General features: G+C 25.6%; 1 protein-coding gene across 5 annotated transcripts in view; it reads right to left on the bottom strand.

Annotated features, from left to right (window-relative positions):
* The window catches only part of LOC126908009 (uncharacterized), a 21453-nt gene extending 4506 nt beyond the window's left edge, over positions 1-16947 (bottom strand). The window contains exons 1-7 of one of the 5 annotated variants that reach the window (XR_007704677.1): positions 16791-16946; positions 14610-14689; positions 10505-10636; positions 4542-4628; positions 951-1280; positions 494-714; positions 259-411 (exon numbers count right to left, since the gene is read on the bottom strand). Coding sequence is in view for 4 of the 5 variants with exons in the window: in XM_050689814.1 (XP_050545771.1) it covers positions 568-714; positions 951-1280; positions 4542-4628; positions 10505-10636; positions 14610-14689; positions 16791-16809 (795 nt within the window). In the remaining variant the exon portion in view is untranslated. Of the gene's footprint in view, positions 1-258; positions 715-950; positions 1281-4541; positions 4629-10504; positions 10637-14609; positions 14690-16790 lie in introns of those variants that run through there. The other 4 variants (XM_050689815.1, XM_050689814.1, XM_050689817.1 and 1 more) reach the window with 4 other exon arrangements.
* Between the last annotated feature and the right edge of the window lie 5338 nt (positions 16948-22285).

The following is a 22285-nucleotide window of genomic DNA, read 5'->3' as shown; positions in this document are numbered from 1 at the left end:
AAAAAAAAAAAAAAAAAAAAAAAAAAAAAAAAAAAAAAAAAAAACACACATCATAGTAAAATTAATCTCCGCTTCGCATCGAAGCTAAAATAAAATCAAAAAAAAATTTCCGAAATTATTTTTATTTGATAAATAATTGAGTGGATTATAAACCATAATATTCTTATCTATATTACTATCAGTTAAATAAAAGATAATTACATTCTCCTTAATCGCGCGTCATATTTGCCAGTGGTATTTTTAAAGAAAAACTATACATTATTATTACTTTTTTTTTATTATATATTTTCACTAAATGTACAAATTTAGATTTGTAATTATGAGATAAAAAAATAAATATGTTCTAAAATCATCTCATTCATTGTAAGTTTATTTTGAATTCATTAGATAATTTTTTTTGTCCCTGATATCCTATAATTTTGCAAACAATAAGTAATACTAAAAAAAAAAAGAAAAAAAAAATTGTCAAAATTAAATTTGATTTGTGTTTAACCTTAATGGCAGTATATCGATATAATACGTAGAGTACACTGTACAAAAAAAAACTTGTGCAAAATTTATTTTGTGTTACATGATACAACAGCAACCCAACTTACAGCCGAACAGGCCTTTTGCCTTAGAAAACATGCTTATAGCCGGTTGACCAAGTGCGTCACGTTTCTCGGTCATTAGATGATCAACTTCTTTTAACTTTTCATCAACAACTCCACTAACCTACAAAATAATATAAAATTATTGAATGTATATTTTTATTTATTTTGTAAAATATTGAGTACAAGTAATAAATATTTATTAAAGAAATAAAAACAAGCTGAGTATATAAAACTAACTATATAACATTCAAATGGTGAAGTCATTCTTAAACAATCTCACCTGTTATATGCCTTTAGTTATGGGCGTCTTGACTATCATTTATTTTAACAATTCAATTTTTTTTTATAAAAAAATACCTGTTTAGCGGTATCGTCAACTAATGATTTTGCTTTTATAGAAACGTCGTCTACAACAGGATTGAGCTGTTTAACACCATCGGCTAGAGCTGTATTAATATGACTCGATACATCTCCAGCTACTGGTTGAAGTTTTTTACCAATTTCCTGAGCCAATGGATTTATCTTATCCTGCACAACTTGACCCAAAACTGGTTTTAAATCTGCAGCAGTTTTATCTACAAAAGTTTTGGCTTCTGTTGCTACTTGATCCACGGCTGATTTTTGTATGCTGGAAGGTGCTGTGATAGTAGCTGGATCCGAGGCTGGGAGAATCGTGGGTGTAGGTTCCTATCATAAATTTAACTTGTGCAATGTAATTTTTATATTCAATTATTGAATATCAGAGCAAACTAAATTGAGTTAATAAAGCATGAAGAGCATTGCAAAATCAATTATAATTATTAAACTGATTTTTTTCTTTACATTGACGAATAAATAAAACAATGGGTTAATCTTTTGTTAGTAATGTTAACTAGCGTCAGATAAAAGTTTAATATTTGTTATAAGATTAAATGTTGTATAAATTGAAAAATGTATTTAATTTCCACTTTTTTAATAAATGTGAAATTTGTATTAGTGTATATACTCCCAAGCATTAAGTTTTACTGCAAGTATACAAGTTTACTCTTCTAATCTTTAATCATAAGAATACTAAAAAGTATTCCATGTACTGAAAATCAACAAATAACATAATAAGAGAAATTGACCACTGATTTGTGAAACGAAATAATTGATAATATAATAAATTTTAATCAATTATGGCTAATTTTTTAAATAATAATTTAAAACTAAAAAATATAAATGCGTATTTCACGAACAATGTTACTATCATTAGTGAGGTTCGAATTGTTCGGAACGTGTGTGTTTTTCCGATAAATTTTACAATTGAACCTTCCTACTCTTTTAATTAATAAATCCAAAAAATAAAATTTTCCGCCTTTTACTTGTTTGTACGTGAATTTAATTGGTGGGTAAAAATTATTTAAATATTTTATGAAGACCTTTATGTTAAAATCTTTATTTATTACTACAAAAAAATCATCTACATACCTAATGAGTGTTTCGAACCTACTCATGAAAAATTCTGCTATAAACGGTAATTTCGGATTTTTCATTGCTGTGCCTTCATTTTGATCATAAAATTTATTTAGAAATTGAATAATATTTTGACCCATACATATCTTTATTAAATTTATAACAGGATAAAATAAATGAGGTTATAAAAATTAATTTATTGGGATCATGCCTAATGCAAAATTCTCAAATATATATTAAACTTATGGAAACTGGTAAAATGTCACAATCGACTCAGTGATAACAACACTAAATGATTACGTCACTAGGTAATAAATCACCAAGGTTATACAAAGGAGTATTTTTCGGTCTGAATGTCAGTATGTATTTAGCGCTGATGATGGAATGTTGTTCGCGAAATAAGTATTTGAATGCTTAATTAATTTGAACATTACATGAATATAAATTTTAATATAAACGAAAAACAAATATTTTAGAATTGACGTAAATACATTTTAAGATGTTAGATATAATAAAATACAAAAAGAATGCAATGCTTTGTAAGTGGGTCATTCCATGTGAAATCACCTAATGAGTGTGCTGGTATAGTTCAGAAATTTATGAAATTTATATCATAGACTTCTTAAAAGTCATTGACAACAAAAATAATTTAACAATTTAACCATATAATCTGGAAGGTCACTTTGCACAAATTTTGAAAACCTACACTGGAAAAACATCTTTCTATGTAAAAAACTCAACTGACTTTGTGGAAAAATTGCAACAAACCAATTGGAAAGACGGAGACATTCTGGTCAGCTTCGACGTAGTCTCGTTATTCACAATGGTCCAGTAAAGGACACACTGAAGATCATAAAAGAACAACAATGGTTAGACGAAAAACTACATAGTTTACTGGAATTGTGTACCAAAACAATGCAAACATAGATCAATCCTCAAGCTTTTCAAGTAATATGACAATCCATGAAAGTTTCAACATATTCAAAATATGGACTTGGTATTACATCTTCAATCTGAAGATGAAAAAGATATTTGTGCGTATATTTATTTAAAAAATGTTTAATTTGTCAAAACGTAGTCGAAGAATCAACAATATCTATTGGATGTAATTAACTTTATGAAGAAAAGTAATGGAGCTTTTCCGAACTTAGCCGTTGCTCCTAGGATTTTTTTATGAGTTCCAATAACTTAATATACTACAGAACGCAGAATAAATACAAGAAATTAAAATTGAGTGTTGAAAATTACGTAGTTTGTGAATTTTCCATAATACGCAAATTGTAAATTCTATAAGTAGTGTTAAAATTATTTCTCCATCATAAAATTTTCACCAGACGTTTTAAATGCCTAAAGGAAAGTACTATGTAAATTTGAAAAAAATTCGTTCAGTCACTTTTGTGTAATGAGATGATAAAGTTGGCTATTTTCAGCAAACCTTGCATGTTCAAGACCGTAAAACGATACAAAAAAAATTATAAATCGGTTCAAATATGATATGGATTAAAAAAATATTACTAAAAGTTTCTGAAGNTTCAAATATGATATGGATTAAAAAAACATTACTAAAAGTTTCTGAAGAGAAAAAAAAAATTTTAATTAAAAAATTTTTTGACCTTCAAATTTTGCTATTAAAATACTGCAAAATTTAAAAAATTTAAATCAAAATTTCGATGTTCAAAAAAATTAAAAATGTATAAACTTAAGAATAAAATTTAAGTACTATTTAATATGAGTAAAACAGTGCTAGTTCCACAATGACTGTGGAACTAGCACTGTTATAAATAAGCTATGACAGCTTATATGAATGTGAAGTTATAGGCTCTAGAACATAGGCTGTTTTTTCATGTTTTTAATTATAAAAAATGCACTATCTGGTAAAAAAACAATAAAAAAAAAAAATTATTATTTTTGTTGTCAATGACTTTTAAGAAGTCTATGATATAAATTTCATAAATTTCTGAACTATACCAGCACACACATTAGGTGATTTCACATGGAATGACCCAAGTTTTAATCATACTATATAATATTTTTATATAGTATGATTAAAACTTAAATACTCGAGGCAATAATAAATCTATAATAATTATTAAATAATATTAAAATAAAAAGTATTTTTATTATTATGAATTTTTTTTTTGATAATCAATGATTTTAGCTCATCACTAAAATTTAAAAAATTAGTTTTAATGTATGTACTAAGTCTCTATTTACTTTTGATCTAAGTGAAATAAAATAAATATTTAATTTAGTAAATTTTGTATTTTATTTATTGTATTGTTCACTTTTTTTGTAAAATTTTATGTGTCATTTATATCTAAATAATTATTTTACGAAAACAATTATAAATTATATAAAAGTTTTAATATTAAATGTGAAAATAAGAATTTATTTCATAAAAAAATTACTCCTTTATTATCATTATAATTATTACTTTTATTATTCTTACAATTAACAGTATATTTGTTAATATTGCGTCAAACTCACAAAGTAATAAAATTAATATATCCTTACAATATGCGGTGCTGTCATATTTTTTACAACACCCTCAATGAGTGATCCAAGATCAAGACCTGTATTATTTCTAATATCTTTGTCAGACTACAACAAAAAATGAAATAAATAACTAGGCTATTAGTTCACATATAGGGTAGTTTGTACATAAATTGAGAATAAAAGAATTACATAATTCATTAAGTATAAGACAATTTTTTTTGGAAACTAATAAAAAAATTTTAATTATCGTAAAGGAAACATATTTTTGATTCAAAAAACCATACAATAATATGTAATTAAATAATTTGTTTCGTCCCAATAAGGAAAAAAAATTGAATATAAATTTTCTTTAATAGGAACCCCTATTTTTAGTTTGATGATATGATCACAAGTGGAGTGTACATACACCATTACGAGCTGCAACAATCGTCCACTCACTTACCACCATTTAACATATTCCATGAATTAAAATGCTTTCATCCGTTAAGATGAACGATCTATCGAATAACAAATTTTTTGCAACAAAATTATTTATAATTGTTTTTATCCTATTATCAAATAAAAAATGATGGTCCCCATTTGAGAAAATTGAAGCTGGGGTTAAACCCTGAAGGGATCTTAAAAAAGTTTTTTAACAACATATTATTGTAATTTTTTGAATTAAACACATATTTTCTTTATGAAGTTTTCAAATCTTCAATAGTTTTCAAGGAAATAAGTGTCTTATTCCTGATGAAATATCTTGTATATAAAAAAGTTGCCATTATTTTAAAATGACGTTTCTAATATAAATATAATTTAGAATTTAAAAAAATTAATTTAAAAGGCATATAGAAACTCTGTCAAATAATAACTAATAATTATTGATTTATAGGCGTAAACATCATATGCAGTAAAAGTATTTATTTATTTTTATTCTACTTTCTAGCCCAATCAAAGGCCATGGTGGCTTCCCCTAAAGGGAAGGTTTTCTTAAACATTGATACTACATACATATCTATATACATATATATATATATACAGGGTGTTCAGTAAGTTAGGAAACAGTTAAATTGTTACAAACAATGAGTACAATAGAAATTCGTTTCTTTATTTACTGAACACCCTGTATATATAAACAGGCTGACATTGCTGTCACAGTCACGGATTGTTTATTATCAATTATGACTATCAATAGATATATTTATTATATTGTCAGTGTATTTATAAACTCACAACAATGTGCCTCACTACCAATTGATAATAACAATGCTGTATACCTGCAAATATTGATGTCATAAAAAACTAATTAGCTACCTGTATTTATAAACCCTTGTGTATTATACATGTATATTAACTCAAAAATTTGAAACTTTAAATATTTATATCTAATAAACAAATAAAGTTATACTAAAAATTCAAATGCCATTTACTATTAAATTAAAAACTCAAACATTTTATTAAACTCAAAATATGTGTTCCCATTTAAAAAAACAAAGTTGACATCCTTACGAGGCATAAGGGATGAACTTAAAAAGTGTTACATAGTTAATAATTCAAGAATAATGTAAAACTAAAGATAATAATAAAAAAAAATATTTAAATTATATATATTCTGTAAGTAATTGAGTAGGTTATGATAAAAAAATCACCTGTATATATAATGAAAATATTATTATAAAATTCAATTTAGAACCATAAAAGACAACCACTCATCTTTACCTTGAACTCTATTGTACCAAAGAAGGACTTATTGAGGATGTCATTTATTTCCAATTGTGTAGAGTGTCTACAACAGCAAATCTTATATCAAGAAACAAATGCAAATAGCATCGAAACATCTACAGACCTTAAACAAAGTCTTAAATCACAAACGGAACAAGTGTTCATAGAAGGGTACATAATCATAACGACTTCATTAAAGCCCAAAATCCTACAATAGTAGACAAAGCCATATGTGAAGAAAAACGGGTCCGAAAATCATGGCACGAGTCGAGAAAGCTTATTCCTACAACTGTAAGCCAGTCAAAAGTTATGTTTTAATTTCACAAGAACTGGTCATCTGACGTAAGATTACAGGTCTCTTTCAAGCAACACAAAATGTCCATCAAACTTTCCAATCTTATCAACCAATATAACGTCCTAACTTAGCTAATGTGCAAGTTATTGTTATAAGTCCCAACATTATTTCCCGAGATCCAGAACTTACAACTATGCAGACTATATTAGTTTGGACTGAAAAAAAAAACAAAAATCTAAAACTTCCAACGACCAGTCCTAGTTCCTTTCTACTCTACACATAGGTGATAAAGTATTAGTTCAAGAAATAGCTAGCCAAGTCAAATTTTCCTCTAAATGGTAAGACCACTTTAAAATATTAGACACTAACAAATATGTAGCCAATATTGTCATTGCCAGAAATGGCAAACTATCAATATTGTTTACTACAGAATGCTTACTATTTTCGATCAATGTCATTCAGCTTACCTCCAATCATTTGTAAATATTACTGAATTCAACCAAACATGCGGATTGTATTACAAATCCTAGTCCTCTCAAAATCTCTCATAGTACATGGCAACTAGTTTCCTATATAGATCTAAATGAATATTTTTACTAAAAATAATCATACTTCAGAAAAACAAAGAAAACATTTCTTATGATGTTCATACACTGCATGTAATATTTTGGGTAGACCATATAATTATCATAAGAAATACTTTCATTGTAAATAGTTTTAGTTTTTATGACTACTGAATCTCAGTATTTAGATTTAAGTAGAACTTTAAAGGACGAAAAAAATAGGTTAAATATGAAATTTTGAATCGAAATTTTGTACGAATTATTTTTAACATATTAAAAATAAAATTCAATTTTTAAATGTAAATACTTGTTTTTATAAATTAATAATAAAATAAAAAAAAAAGGCGATGACAAAAAATCTAATTTCAGTTATTCAATCTAAATGAGATAAAAATCAAACAAATTTTGAATTTTTTTCCTCCTCAAAAAGAATTAAAAAAAAATTATTCAACGGACGGAATTAACCGTTGTATCCCGAGCGTGAAACACTGAAGAATGACCGACCGATAACCGTACATCATACATGTTCCTAGAAAAAAGGACTATTTAAGCTAGTTTTAAAATTTAAAGTCGTTTTTCTTAACGTGAAGGCAAAATAAGTTTAAATTTAAATTCAATTTAAGTTAGATTCATGTAACTAAAAATCGGTTGACTCATTACTATCGCAAACCCATGAATATAAAAAAAATTATAGAAATATAAAATTAAAAATATGATATCGAAAATTTTATCACAAAAAGAACATATTTTTGAATACTGTAGACATTTTTACTATGAAGTCCAGAGTTTAAAATTTTTTAATTAAAGTATATTACATTAGCTTTAATTTAAGATATACAAAAGTTATGTATATAAAAGTGTCAGTATTTCCGAAACATTTTCAAACGTTAAGTAGAAAAAGTGCATTTTTTGTAGAAAAGTTGCCATTTTGAATACTAACTGTGAGCAGGTAAATGATTAGATTAAAAAAAAAACCCAGAAGAGTGAGGTCGCGGAACAGTGGGGACGTGGCATAGTTGGATCAAGTACAGATTTAATCTGACAGTGATTAAAATCACTATCATAATAAACACTTCGATGCAAATCTATAGATAGTGTTTAATTCAAAGAAATTGGTGGATAATTACAAAAGAAACATCCATTTCTATTTCCTTAATTATATCCAGATTAGTAATTCTTAGTTTCAAAAATATAATATATAATTTTTATAATTAATTGCTTTCAAATTATTATTGATATTGATTTTTAATATGTTAAAAGTAATCATTTTTAACCTACTTATTTTTTTCTTGAAAGTTTATAAAAAAAATGAATTATTACCATAACTTTTAGATCAGTTTGCAAGTTTGAAATTGACTTCATTAAATAGAAAATAATGGTAATTTTAAGTTTAATATGCAATAAGAAAATTTTATAATTACAATTTACAGTAAATTTATCAGAAAAGCTCGATTTTTTTAATATTTTTATCGTAAGAGATCACTTAAGTAGAAATCATAGTTATCATTCCTAATTTACTTTTGGTGTTTAAAAAGATTCTACAATTGAATTATGCAGAAATGAATTAATTTTATTGATTTACTTTAACTAAAAAAACCATTAAAAAAAAAGATCTACTCAATTGAGCGTATTATAAAAATTGATTATAATTGTAAAAATCCATTGTTAAATTCAGGTGAAACTAAATTTATAATATATAATATATATATATATTTATATAATAAAATTATTTACTTTTGTAGTTAAATCTTTAATCATATCAAATATAATTCGACAATAAATACTATAAAAATATTAGAAATGAATAATTTTAATTGTTTATATAGATATAGCTGTTTAAGCTACTTTTAATTTGATTGGGGGATTTTTTTTCAATTTTTGAAGGTAATATCTTGAACTTAAACGATTTGTAATCATTTAACGTATTGTTGAAAAAAGTAGGTTAAGTGAGGGTTGGAAAAATAAATCTAGACTAGAGTGATGGGATCCTTTATATTTATTGAAGTTTTTAAAGCTAATTAAGATAAAAATCAAGTGATTAGAAAAATTTTTTTCTAATAAAAAAAAAATACAAAATATCGATTATAACAGATGAATTCAAACCTCATACCCTAAGCGTGAAAGACATAAGTATTACCAATCCGGCAACTGTTCGTCACTTTTGTCAGTTGATAAAATTGGAAATTTAAGCTAATTCAAATTTTAAAGTTATTTTTTCGCTGTATTTCCGGAACATTTTCAAAAGTAAAGTTAAAAATGTTTTACTTTTTATACGTACGATTCAAGGTTTGAACACCGCCTATTATATAAGGGGAAATTTTCCAATTTAAATAAAAAGTATGTCAAATAAAATAAATATATATAATTTATTTAGAAAAAAAAAATTTGTGCTGATACATATATTTTTCGAAAAGTTATAGCAATTTTAAGTTGAAAATATGTACAAAATGATAGATAAATACTTAATGTATCTATAAACAGAAATTTGTTTTGATACATAAATGTTTAAAAAAATTATGGTAGTTTTAAGTAAAAAAATGTTGAATAAATGTCGAATATTAGTGATTATTAAAATTGAAATTTTCCATTTTCGGGTAACAAGGGAAATTTTTTCAATTTTTGAGGGTAATATCTTCAATTAAATACGATTTGTGATCTTTTGACACATTGTTCATCAAAATCGATCCAGTGAGAGTTGAGAATAAGTGGTAACAGACCCCCCAAAAAAACACATCAAAGTAGAATTAATACAGTGAACAAATGTGAAAAAAATATATATTATTTTTTCTAAGTTATGAGGGTAATAGTTATACTCATTATAACTTTATTTATTGAAAATATTGTATGGATGGGCACCCTCATCGTCCGTCTGGCACAATTATGAAGTAACTGAAGGAATTTCAAGTTACAAAAAATATAATCTAATATAATATAATCTTTAACTTTTTTGGCCAGTCTAAAAAAAATATATAGTTTAAACGCGTTTTTAATGGATAAATTTTGTCTTGTGTAATAACTACAATCGTTATCGCTTCGTTTTTTTTATTCAACTTCGCGACATGACCATGGTAATGGGCAAATTTAAACTGTTGTCAATAATTTATGCTAATACTCCCTGGAAAATTTTTCCCTGGCAGACATCTCTGTACCATTCCTCCATGTTACCTTATACCTATGAATATATATTAGAAAGTGCAATATCTTGAACTACGACGTTTTTCTAAATTTAAACACAAACCACTAATAAAAAAACTACTTGAATAAAAAACAAACAATTTTTTTTTAAAATAATTTGAAGTAACGAATTAATGTGTATGATTTGCTTTAAAAATTTTAATATAATAAAGCCATGCATGGAAGAAGGCTCCCAATTTTTATTTAACACCGAAAAATTTATATCCACGTTTAATTAAATATACCTCCTGAAGTGCACCATCGGCAATTTTTTCAATTTCATGGTCAAACCCTTCGATAGCATCTTTTTTTGCTTCCTCAGCTTTTCCTTCAACATCACTAACTGTATGAGCTAGAAACTCACCAGTTTCCTTAACCTAAGAACAACTTAAATAGATAAATATAGGATAGAAATAGAATTTTTATATGGAACATAATTTAAATACAACAGACTTTTATACAGTAACGAACTAAAAACCTAACCGTAATCTAAAATTATTTGTTTCATAAAACCTCATATTTAAAATACTGAAAATTTGCCAAGGCCCGGTTCCTTTAAAGTTTCTTAGAATAAATTATAAACTACGTCACCGTGTAACTCTATACAATTTATCACGCTCTACTATCGTGCTAAAATATTAAATATGTTATCATGATAATATTTAACGTAGAAATCATAAGAGCGTACAATTAATTAGTTGTTTTATGGATAAATGATAATACTATATTTATAAGTAAAGAGAGTGATGGTCTCAAAAAACATTCTCGTTAATAAACCCGAACAAGATTATTATTGTCATTTTGCATTACTAGTTAGGGATAATTAATATCATAAATAAATAAAAAATTATTTGATTAGTTATTACATGGTGCAACTTGATCTTACAGTGAGTTTCTATTTTGGACCTTTTACTTAAATAATAATAATTCTTTACAATTTCAGTGGCTATTTTTTAATGCAAATTTCTAATTTTTGACATTATTAATAACGAAAATTATTTAAAGAAGCCCTAAATTACGGAAACCACATAGTATCACTTTTCAAAATTTTAGGTACATCACTGGGATACTATTAGTAAATAGTTTTTTAAATGTTTTTTAGCTAAAATATGTATGTAAAATATGACTTTTATGACGAATTATTATTCTAATAAATCGTCATAAAATTCTATTCAATTCATAATTAATATATGTTATTGTTGTCATATATGAATTGATTGTTTTAGTTTATTAACTATCTGTTTAGCTTCGATGCGAAGCTGAGAAGGTATTGGTTTTACTAAGATGTGTTTTTTTTTTTTTTTTTTTTTTTTTGTGTCTGTTACCACTTTTTCTCAGCTCTCACCGAACCGATTTCTTTCAATGATACGTCAAAAGATCACAAATCGTATCTAGTCGAAGACATTACCCTTAAAAATTGAAAAAAATTCCCTCGTTCCCCGTAAAAGGGGGAAACCTCCAAAAAAATTACAAATTTAAAAATCGCTAATTTTCGAAATTTTTTCAATTTTTTTTACTTAAAAGTGCCATAACTTTTTCAAAAATAAACATATCAATATAATTCTTTTTTATATAGATGCATAATATCATTACCTTTCATTTGGTATATTTTTTTCATAAATTTAACCCTTAACCTGCCCACAAGGGGGGATTTAAAATGACAACTTTTTCACAAAAAATTAATTTAACTTAAATAACTTTTGAAAATGTTCCGGAAGGTCTGACACTTTTATATATATCTTAAATTAAAGCTAATGTAATATACTTTATCATGGAAAAAAAAAATTTCGGACTTTATTTTATCTTCAAGGTGAAAATGGCTACCAAATGCTATTATTGTGTGAAAATTCTCAATTTTATTTTTTACATTTTTAACATTATAATGCTATAACTTATTGAAAAGTGTATTGATCAATATAATTTTTTTATGGGAAATACTATTTTCTAATAATCTCTTTTTTATTCGACATACTTTGTCTTAATCAGGATATTAATAAGGAACTAGCAGTTTATGAAGCTTTTGGAATAATCCACCAATTTTTTAAAATTAAACACTATCTAAAGATTTGCATCGAAGCGTTTTTTTTTGATAGTGATTTTAATCACTGACAGATATCATTATACTTGATCCAACTATGCCACGTCACCACTGTGCCGCGACCCCCCTGTGCTGGGTTTTTTTAAACTGCTTTTATTATTTTAAATATGATTATAAAATAATGATAGTTTATTAATTTTTGTAATAATTTTATGACAAACGGGTCATTCAAAAACTCAAGTGGTGTGTTTAAAATAATAATGTAAAAATAAATTCTTAAATACCTGCTAGACCTACCTTCATAAAATAATTAAAAAATAATAATAATTTATTTAAGTTAGATCTCTTTTAAACCCGTTTTTTAACTCGAACCCTCAAAAAAATTTAAGAATTCTAAATAGAACTTAAACCTCTTCATTTTTTTTAGAAACCTTTTTAAAACCGATTCCTAAAAATATCAAAGATTCCAATCCTTTATAAAAATAAACAAGAAATAAAATAACTAATTTTCTAGAAATTCTTTTAATGTTAAATATTTTTGATAATTGAAGCTATAAAATTGTCCTAAATAATATAATAAGTAACCTTAGTTATGAAATTTGATATATTTGAAATATTGAAATTATGATTTCTTCGTAAAGCATTTAATTTTTACAATAGAAAAAATTTTATCTTCAAAAATTCAATAAAATCATATATGGATTTATATAATTTTTTTAATGTAGGAGTGACTGAGTATTAATGAAGTTTAAAAAACGTATGTTTAACAATTACCTAATAAAAAAAAAGCTAGTTCTTTTAATAAAATAAAAAGTACAGCATTTATTTAGATTAAAATAAAGGTGTAAAGAAGTTATTAGAAAAAAAACCCAGCACAGGGGGGTCGCGGCACAGTGGTGACGTGGCATAGTTGGATCAAGTATAAAGATATCTGACAGTGATTAAAATCACTATCAAAAAAAACGCTTCGATGCAAATCTTTAGATAGTGTTTAATTTAAAAAAATTGGTGAATTATTCCAAAACTACATGATCTGCTATTTTCTTATTAATATCCTGAATAAAAAAGGGATTATTAAAAAATATTATTTCTCATAAAAAAATTGTGTTGATCCATACACTTTTCAATAAGTTATAGAATTATTAAGTTAAAAATGTAAAAAATAAAATCAAGAATTTTCACACAAAAATAGCATTCGGTAGCCATTTTCACCACGAAGACAAGTCCAGATGTCAATTTTTTTTTTTCATAATAAAGTATATTACATTAGTTTTAATTTAAGATATATATAAAATTGTCAGTATTTCCGAATCACTTTCAAAAGTTAATTTTTTGTGAAAAAATTGTCATTTTGAATCCCCCCTGTGAACTGGTAAAGGGTTAAATTTATAAAAAAAATATACCAAATGATAGGTAAAAACATCAAGCATCTATAAAAAAAAAGTTATATTGATTTGTTCATTTTTGAAAAAGTTATGGCAGTTTTAAGTAAAAAAAATTGAAAAAATTTCGAAAATTAGCGATTTTCAAATTTGTAATTTTTTTGGAGGTTTCCCCCATTTACTGGGAACGAGGAAAATTTGTTCAATTTTTGAGGGTAATGTTATCGACTAGATACGATTTGTGATCTTTTGACGTGTCATTGAAAGAAATCGGTTCGGTGAGAGCTGAGAAAAAGTGGTAACAGACAAAAAAAAAAAAAAAAACACATCATAGTAAAATTAATACTTTCTCAGTTTCGCATCTAAGTTAAAATATTAACGAATTTTTGTTACTTTGTTTGAAAACTATTATGTTATTTAATTAATTTCTATCCGCAGCAATATAATATATTGCATTTTATGAATATACATTCTTCTTTTTAGAAAGAGATTTTACTTTTGTACTCAAATAGAATTTAACAAATTGAAAGGTTTAACAGTTAAAACAGTAATAAACATTCCATGTAGCGTTGAATTAACACTACTTTATTTTTTTGACTGTATTGGTAGAATCTTTTCCCTTTATTAAAGTTTATGACTACCTAGACGACAAAAATTTAGAAAAATAATATTATAAAAACATTCTTATAACATTATAAGTTTTAATAAAATTATAACAACATTACTGTAATATTATTAAAAAAAAAAAAAATACTGTCTGGGCATTATTAGTGAACTAAATAAATTTACATAATTCTTAATAAATAATTGGCACAATGAAAGTCGTCATATTTAAATATTAGGAGCATTTAAACTACTTCAATAATAAATTTAATTAAATTTATTTTTATAAATTAGATAATAAATTGTACCATAATATAAATAATTTACTTGTTTTTCGAGTAAAGCTGTTGCAGCCGTTTTCTTTTCTTCCAACAGTCCTTCAGCTTTATCTGTGATATTTTTTAATGCTGAAATGTGTTTAGTTAATCAGAAAAATTAGTTGATTCTTTGTATAATTAACAAAATGTACTATTAAATTAAACTAATATAAAGGTCTACATTATATAGATGTATAATAGGGTGGTCCTTAGAATACATATTTTCAAAATTTGATTTACGCGCACCAAAAAATTGTTCTACTACATGTAAAAATAAGCTGTGCAAAATTTGGCCCCGATAGGTTGACGTTAACACGTGTCGCAAGAGGGTTCAAAATTCGATCAAATGGGTAGTATTTTAGTTATTGTGCTTTATCTCAAAATGAATGATTTTACGTAAAAATTTATAGGAAAGAAATTATACACGTAATTATTTTAAAAAAAAGGTTATTAGTAGAAAACTCATAAATCAAATATTTACCCCCTAATAGTCAAAAGTCCCATAAATATTATGTTTACTAGTAAAATTCATATATTTTGGCAATTTAAATGTATACAATGAACCATTCAAGTTATAAAAAAAATTTTCATGTTGTTTGAAATTTTCTATAGTTATGTAAAAAAAAAAATTATTTTACGTATTTTTTGACGAGGTAATTAAGAAAACATATAAATAATAATCATTTTCTATGATAATTAAAAAAATTGATGATTTTTTTAAATCAAATAAAATAATTAAACAATTAATAATAAAATGCTAAAAGAAAATCTGTAAAATGATCTGAATGCTCATAAAAAATTATAAAATTAAATAATATTAACTTTAAAATTCGTCAATATAACTACCAATAAAATCAGTCAATATACGAAACAATTAAACGATTTATTTGATATTTCTCATTTTAATGCATTAGATATGATGAAAATTGAGAAAGATAAAACATTTTTGTTATTACAAAGACAGAAAGGTAGACCTGGTTGCATGTTAGGATTTGTCAACAAGTTGTCTCAAAAGAAAAAAAAAATTAAGAGTTAAAAAAAAAAACAAAATCAACATTTACAATCAGAAATGGAATCCACTGGTACGGTGAGGTCACATAATTTCCTTTACAAATAAGTGTAATTGTTTAAATTGGTTATTTTTTTGTTTAGATAATGTTGTTGAGTTAAATTTTTCTATTTAAAAAAGAATTGAAAAAAATCGTATGAAAACTAAATAGCTTAAATTTCCGACTGCAATTATTTTCGGACGATGTTTATGCATAAGAGCTGTCCAAATTTTTAATTTTTTGTATTATAGATCAATTTTGTACAAAATTTTGTGTAACATCTATTGGTACCACTGGTTTGAACACATGTAGTACCATTATGAAGTTATTTACGTGTGCATTTTGTTATAACGTATAAATATTGATTATAAAAAAAAAGGCTCAGGTCTTTATTGTATTTGTTATATTTGTCAGCTTTTATGCACAAATACCGGACTATTGTTCCAAAAATTTATACACTACCCTATTCCTCGTAATTCCAACTGTGTTATAATTTAATATTTCTAAATTTGTCATATATTATATTTTTAAAAGAATTATTACATATTATTATATATATATATATATATATATACAAGGTGACCCACCACTCACTGACAACTTAAATAACTTTTGATCCAATTAATATTTTTAGTTGATTTTTTTTTTTTAATAATAGTTATACGTTAGGTCTATAATAGACCTAACTTAATAATAAGTTATTTAAGTTGTCAGTGAGTGGTGGGCCACCTTGTATATAATATATATACAAAAAAATTAAGGCTATACTATATGGAAGTGAATGGGTAAATTATAAAAATTTGCTCTAAATTTTATCTTTACAAAGGGACAACTATTAGATTTGTTCTAGAACATTATTTTTTCAAGGTCAACTTTTTAATAAATTGAATAATTCATAACTTTAAAAAAATAACATAAATATTATGTCAAACATGACATAATAAACATAAACATAAACATAGTGAAATAAACATATTTATATTGTAAAAATTTGTTACATTTAATAAAATATCAATATCGTAAATTCAAAAATTTAATAAAAAAAAATTTTTATTGCCTTAAAATCAAAGTTAAATATTCTTCTAAAAAGTACATATCTGAATTTAACACATCTTAAAATAAAATATATTCTTCTAACTTACCTCCACCTAAATTAAACATTTTGATTATTTTGTCAACGAACACAAAAATATATTAATTATTGCAGAGAATTTGACTGGAATAACAATTATAGAAAACTAGAAGTAATAACAATGCCAATACCGCCTGACAAAATAACGACTGGACGAAGTTTATAGTGAATGTTGAGTACCTCTGTGGGTGATCAGTGACCTTGAAAGTTTTGCGCCGCCGCCAAATATATTACAAGGCAAGGAGAGATCGATGAATCGCTGACGCTTGTTATAAATACTTAATTGTGTGACAGTAAAAAATTAAGCAAACCTTCATATTTTCTCAAAAATTAACAAAAAATTGAATAGAGGTTAACTTATTTTCATATCGTAAAAAATATTTTATATAACAATAAATATAATTTTTTATTTTTTATTAGCGGGTAGCAGAAGAAAGAAAGGAGCTAAATTCTCCCCAATTGAGCCTCTTGGCCAGCGAAAAAGGTTTGGGACATAATCTGTACCTTTGAGAATATATATAAAAAGTTAAATTTTGTTAAAAAACGACTATTTTTAAAATGTCTATAAAAAAGTTTTTAAATTAAATTGTATCACTTATAAAAAAAATGATCTTTCGATAGTTGATCTCTAAGGTACAGATATACAATATCTCGTAAATTAATTTATATTATATTATCTCGTAATTTAATATATGAATTTAAATACTAGTATATTAATACTCTTCAAGTACTCTGAATATAGGCTTAGAGTAGGGTGGTTAAGGGGCTTATCTCTTCAGTTAACTACTATACTCAAATCCAACCCCCAGAAATTTAGAAACATTATATAGATTGGTCAAAATTAGGTAAGACTAATTTTCTCAAAAACTACTAAACATTTTTAATTTTTGTAAAAAGAAAACCATTTGGTTCAATAAACTTTACAATAATATAAATGGTAAAAAAATTGTTTTTTTCGCCCTTTCAGAGTTAAAAAAACTTCTAAAGAAGGAATCCCTATTAGCTTCGATGTGAAGCTTAGAAGGTATTAATTTTACTATGTTGTGTTTTTTTTTTATTATTTTTTTTTTTTTTTGTGTCTGTGAACGCTCAATCTCAGCTCTCGCTGGACCGATTTTGATGAACAATATGTCAAAAGATCACAAATCGTATCTATTCGAAGACATTACCCTCAAAAATTGAAAAAACTTCCCTCAATCCCTGTAAACGGGGGAAACCTCCAAAAAAATTACAAATTTGAAAATCGCTAATTTTCGAAATTTTTTCAATTTGTTTTACTTAAAACTGCCATAACTTTTTCAAAAATGAACAAATCAATATAACTTTTTTTTTATAGATGCTTGATGTTTTTACCTATCATTTGGTATATTTTTTTTTATAAATTTAACCCTTTACCAGCTCNAAATCGGATTTTTTATAAATTTAACCCTTTACCAGCTCACAGGGGGGATTCAAAATGACAATTTTTTCACAAAAAATTAACTTTTGAAAATGTTCCGGAAAGACTGACACTTTTATATATATCTTAAATTAAAGCTTATGTAATATACTTTAATTTGAAAAAAAAAAATTTGACCTCTGGACTTGTCTTCGTGGTGAAAACGGACATCAAAGTTAAAGAAAAACGTACGATTTCCGTGAAAAAAATCTCGATTTTATATGTTATATTATTTAATTTATATTTTATATAACTTTTGGAAAAATGTATGGATCAATATTATTATTTTTTTATAATAAATATTTATATACTCCTTTCATCTACACGCTTTTTTTGTAAATCGGATCATACCCCTTTAACAAGGGGGGTCAAAACTTTAATCATGCGTATTGTTACTATGATATTTTCAATTTAATTTTTGAAAGTATTCCGGAAATACTGACACTTTTATATATATCTTAAATTAAAGCTTATATAATATACTTTAATTTAAAAAAAAAAATGTGACCTCTGGATTTGTCTTCATGGTAAAAATGACTACCGTATTCAAAAATTTGCTATTTTTGTGTTAAAATTCTGGGTTTTGTATTTTATTTTATTTTAAAATACCTGACAAGGGGAGTACAGATTTTCATAAATATTATATAAATAAAAAATTAATATAGCATAGAAAGTTAAACTTATTTAAATTTGTTTACTTCTTTTAAGTCAAGAAAAATAACTTTGAAATTTGAATTAGCTTAAATAGCCAATTTTTTCAACCGACCAACCAACCAACGTACGGTTGCCGAGTTATGTTATATATAAAATAATAATTAAAAGAAAAAAAAAATTTGTTTTCNTAAAATAATAATTAAAAGAAAAAAAAATTTGTTTTCAAATTATTACTGATTTGATTTTTAATATGTTAAAAATAATCAGTCCAAATTTTCAATTTTAACCTATTTTTTTGGTTCTTTCAAGTTGATGAAAAATTGTTAATAAAGATTTATGAAAGTTTATAGTAAAAAAAATTGAATATATTATCATAACTTTTAGCTCAATTACAATTAGCTCAAAGTTTAAAATTTACATCTAGGCCAGTCAACAAAGGAAAAATTGCGGAAAAAATTCCCAACCAAATTTTGTTCTTTGAAAGTTGAATTAAAATATGTATAATGANTTTTTTAAAAGTTGAATTAAAATATGTATAATGACATACTAATAGTCCTCATTGATTGGAATTGAGCTTTTTTTTTACAGCCTCGCAAAAGTTCAAAAATATGAGCTTTTTAAATTTTCTCAAAAAATATTTAATTTACAAAAAAAAGTTTCATACAAAAGTTGTTTAAAATACAATTGTAAACAAAAAAGTTATCTTATATTTTTTCATTTAAACAAATATTTTTCGAGTTACATTACATTTAATATGAGTACTAAAATTTATATTCCATTTTTTTCATTTTACGGTTACTTTTTTTCATGTTATACTTACATTAGACACAATGTTATAAATGCATATGTGTGTATGTGTGAGTTTATTTATTTATTGTATCATTAAAGTGTAGTGTATATTAATATACAAGCGATAGAGTAGGTAATTGATTTGACGCTATATTGTTTAAACCCAAATAAACGCTAAATTGTACATTCCCAAACAACAATCGTATTATGTCAATTGCCACCGGAATTTCTAGTAATCTTTTTCTTTTTCTTTGCCTTAATCCCAAATACTTGGGGTCGGCCACCCTTATCCTAAGCTTCCACTTGACACGATCTTCCACATCTTCTACGCTCACATGAGCTGTCCTCAAATCGCATTTAATAGTATCCCTCCATCTCTATTTTTGTTCTTCCTCTATCTCTTCTTCCTTCAACATTCATTTCTATAACTGTTCTTACAGCTTTCGATTCTTCTCTCCTCATAACATGACTAAACAATCTAAGTCTATTTTCTGTCATNTCCTCATACCATGACTAAACAATCTAAGTCTATTTTCTGTCATCTTATCCACGATTGACGCAACACCTATACTTCCTCTTATATGCTCGTTCCTTATCCTATCTTCTCTAGTCACTCCACTCATCCAACTAAGCATTCTCATCTCTGCTACACTTATTCTCTGCTCTACTTTCTTATCAACCGCCCAACACTATGAACCATACATCATAGCTGGCCTCACAATTTCATACTGAATTTAAAAACTATAATTAGTATTTATTCATATATTATATTTGAAAATCAAAGAACTACTAATCAGGATATAATTAAAGAAATAAGAGTTGATGTTGCTTTTGGAATAATCCGCCAATTTCTCTAAATGAAACACTATCTACAGATTTGCATCGAAGCATTTCTTATGATAGTGATTTTAATCACTGTCAGATATCATCTATAATTGGTACATCTATGCCTCGTCCACACTGTGCCTCGACCCCACTGTGCTACCGTTTTTTATATATAGCACAAGTTTATATTTTTCCTACTATAATGAACATAATTGAATAGATTTAAATGTTTACATAATTGTGTACAAAATTACATTTTTTTTCAACTTTTTTATTTTATTTCTAAACTGAATTTCATTATCTTTACAATACGTTAATTATTTATAAAACAATAATAAAATAATATATTCGTATATAATTAGATTTAATTATCAACAATTAGAAATAGATATTTATATTTATATGATTTTAATCAATTATAGTAAATAATATAAAATGTATAGAACAAAATTCTTTAAGATAAACTGCAAATAAAGTAAAATCATGCAAAAGCATAAAACAATAAAAGAAATAATTTTGTAAGCATTCGAATGTTGCTTACATTAATATGTTGTATACCAGAGATTATTTTGTTGTTGCGTTATTCCAAATTTGACATGTGTATTCCTAGAACATTATATATAAGTTAAATTAACAAGATATTTAATTTTTTTATATTTTATATCATAACGTATTTTTGTCAACTGACCAATTAAAGTTTTTATTTAGACAACATAAATTTTAAGCTACTTTTGCTAGTCATATCGAATCTGTTAATTATTGAAAAATATTGAGGCAAATAAGTATAATTGAACACAGACATATGACATCCATGTTTAATGGTTTAAATTTTCAATTTCTAAAAAATACAAAATATTTTAAATCAAGCGTTATTGTTTCAAATAAATTACAATTAGCTGAAAATTTCTTAATAAAAATTCAATCGCCAGACACTAATAAAAAACACAATTATACGTTTCTCTAAAAAAAATATAAAGTAAATGTATGTAGATTTATTATTGATCAATTTAAACGGAGTTTACCCAACTATGTGCGAACTGTTTTGTGGTACTTGATAGTAGTCGCAAGTACTTTAAAACAATGTGGTTTTACACGTTTAATCATAAAAGTTTGATTAAAAAACCTAGGCCGCCGTTCAAGGCGAGGTTGTCTTATGGAGGCGTACACGTCAACCAGCCACACCAAGTCTGGATATTCTTGAATGTTACACAAATCGATCTCCAGATCAGCATGTTTGAAGTACTGACAATCAATGTTGTCTCGTATTTTGGTTCGACTATGAGCAAATACATCAGGTCCTGAATACTTATAAATTTCCTGATACTGTCCCGACTTGTAGAAAAGTGTCCACAGATTTTCAGGAAAATGGATCATGGTAGTCAAGTAGTTGCCGACAAAACGTAACACACGGTCCTTGTCTCGAGGATCAATCAAAGGTTTACGCTTTTTGGATGACGTCTTATTCTTTATAATTTCCATGTTAATGGCAAACATAACAATGATAAAATGAATAATGACATTAGTAATGATATCCACATTAAAACGCATCACAAGTTCAAATATGATGAATAATACAGCCATCATTTGACGTACAACTTTGTGGGCCATTATTTGAATGATTGATATAAGAGAAACAATGCGAAACGAAATATTAGCTTACTTAAGTACAGCAGAGAACGTAGTCTGGAGAGTTGACTATGAAAGTGAAAAGTAAAGGTTGTAAATTGTAGTTATTTATTCATCTTAACCATAGTAACGTATCTAGTAAAATCAAAAACTTTATAAATTAAAGTAATAAA

This window comes from Daktulosphaira vitifoliae, unplaced genomic scaffold (assembly GCF_025091365.1).
Source record: "Daktulosphaira vitifoliae isolate Bord-2020 unplaced genomic scaffold, ASM2509136v1 Scaffold_5, whole genome shotgun sequence".
Classification (NCBI taxonomy): Eukaryota; Metazoa; Arthropoda; class Insecta; order Hemiptera; family Phylloxeridae; genus Daktulosphaira; species Daktulosphaira vitifoliae.
Note: the sequence above shows the minus strand (reverse complement) of the source record. Positions and strands in the feature narration are given on the sequence as shown.